Below are 1,956 nucleotides of genomic sequence, written 5' to 3'. Positions count from 1 at the left end.
AAACACAAAGGGGAAAAGCCTTCTTGAGCACAACACCCAACGCTTTATATTACACGTAACACAGGTAAACTTAATTTTTTTTAAAGTACGAGAAACTTTTCTATGTACTAATATAGGAATGAGTTTAAAATTGCGTTAACTGTACATTTCTTTTAAGATTTTACACTACAAACTTCTAAAGCTCTGCAGCCAGATGTGTGGCATATAAAGCCCTGAGTGTGCGCTGCACCCACGTGGTTTGATCGCGAGGCTGCGAGTCTTTTGTTCCGAATCAATCAAAAAAAAAAAAAAAAAAAAAAACGAGGAAGACGGACAGACATAAGTAGAGCATCTGAATCAGGAAATCTACTTATATAATAAACGCATCTTCCAGCACAACGGACCAAGCCGCGGTCGCTTAACTCAACGCGACTGCATTCCGTTAACTTAGATATTAGTATTTAAAGTAGATAGGGGAAAGTTTTACTCAGGTGAGTTATGATATTCTCGATGTTTATGATTGCGGCTTCGGATGCAAATGCAGTGTAGCATGCTAACACGGCTACGTCCGCATCATACACATCTGTAAACGTTATGTCTTTCAAATGCACTTTCCGCTGGGCACAAGTTGGTGATTTGTGGTGTTTTTACGGGACGGGGTAGATATCACACGTGGGTAAGAGAATAGTTTAGTTACTAGTCTGGTTGAAGCAGAGCGGTGCTAGTTGGCTAATCGGCGGCTGCGTTATAAAACATAACAAAGAAACAAATGGAGACTGAGTGAGACAGACGCGTTGCTGCTGATTCTTTTGTTACAGCGCTGCTAAGTGTGTTAGCATAGCACGAAACCTCTTCTTTGATAACGGCTTAGATTTACATCTTTACATATAAGGAGAAATAATACACGGACATTACTAATATGCAGAGCATGTGAGTGTTTTGTTAAGGATTCTTTTGCTCTGAGATATTTGGGATTTGAATCACATTGACTTTGTTTCTTCATTCGCATGTTTCGGCTCGTTTGATTCTTCTTTCTGTCAAATTATAGCTAGTCGGAACAAACTCTTCGCTTACTACTTTTTGTTTTTATTGTAGGATTTTGTACTATGCCACGCAAGAAGGTGACAGATGTGTCTGGGAACGGAGGGCTGAAGAGAAAAAGAGGAGGTGGAAAGAAAAAGGACAGGGAGTTTAGCAGTGATGATGAGTTTGATGACTTTGAACAGGAAAACACAAAGAAACCTGGGAAACCAGCAGCTAAAGCCGGTCTGCAGCCGGTCACTGTGGCTGATGATGTGAAGGAGAAAATCGTAAGGACACACATTGGCTCTTACTGCTTTTTTCTATCTGTATACTGTATACAGACACATGCACACGCTTATTATATATATTTGTACATCAGCATGTGATAAAGTGCAGGGGGTTTCCAACTTTTTGATGGCAAGGATCCCAAATGAAAATCTTGTAAAGGGACCCCCTGAAAATATTAAAGCAGTTGTATATGTGACCCTGGACCAGAAAACCAGTCTTAAGTAGCATGGGTATCTTTATAGTAATGGCCAAAAATATATTGTATGGGTCAAAATTATCGATTTTTTTTTTATGGCAAAAAAATATTAGGATATTAAGTAATGAGCATGTTCCATGAAGACATTTTGTAAATTTCCTACCGTAAATATATCTAAAATTAATTTTTGACTAGTAATATACATTGCTAAGAACTTCATTTGGACAACTTAATAACGATTTTCGCAACATTTTAATTTATTTATTTTTGCTCCCTCAGGTTCCAGATTTTCATATAGTCGTATCTGCTTTCAGATCGCAATTTCAAAGAATATACCCTTATAACTGGTTTTGTGGTACAGCGTCACATATTTGAAATGTATGGAGACTTCCCCTTTTTGAAAAATTGTATGCATGATATTATAAAGAATTGTTTCCGATGTTCTAAAAGTAGTATTAAAATATTTTTTT

General features: G+C 37.4%; 1 protein-coding gene across 1 annotated transcript in view; it reads left to right on the top strand.

Annotated features, from left to right (window-relative positions):
• The first annotated feature begins 295 nt into the window (after window positions 1-295).
• rcc2 (regulator of chromosome condensation 2) overlaps window positions 296-1,956 on the top strand; it is an 11,124-nt gene continuing 9,463 nt past the window's right edge. Inside the window, exons 1-3 of the mRNA XM_073822675.1 lie at window positions 296-470; window positions 1,075-1,289; window positions 1,766-1,841. Coding sequence (XP_073678776.1) covers window positions 1,086-1,289; window positions 1,766-1,841 — 280 coding nt within the window. The 5' untranslated portion in view covers window positions 296-470; window positions 1,075-1,085. The remainder of the gene's footprint in view (window positions 471-1,074; window positions 1,290-1,765; window positions 1,842-1,956) is intronic.

Source organism: Garra rufa, chromosome 18 (assembly GCF_049309525.1).
Source record: "Garra rufa chromosome 18, GarRuf1.0, whole genome shotgun sequence".
Lineage (NCBI taxonomy): Eukaryota > Metazoa > Chordata > Actinopteri > Cypriniformes > Cyprinidae > Garra > Garra rufa.
Note: the sequence above shows the minus strand (reverse complement) of the source record. Positions and strands in the feature narration are given on the sequence as shown.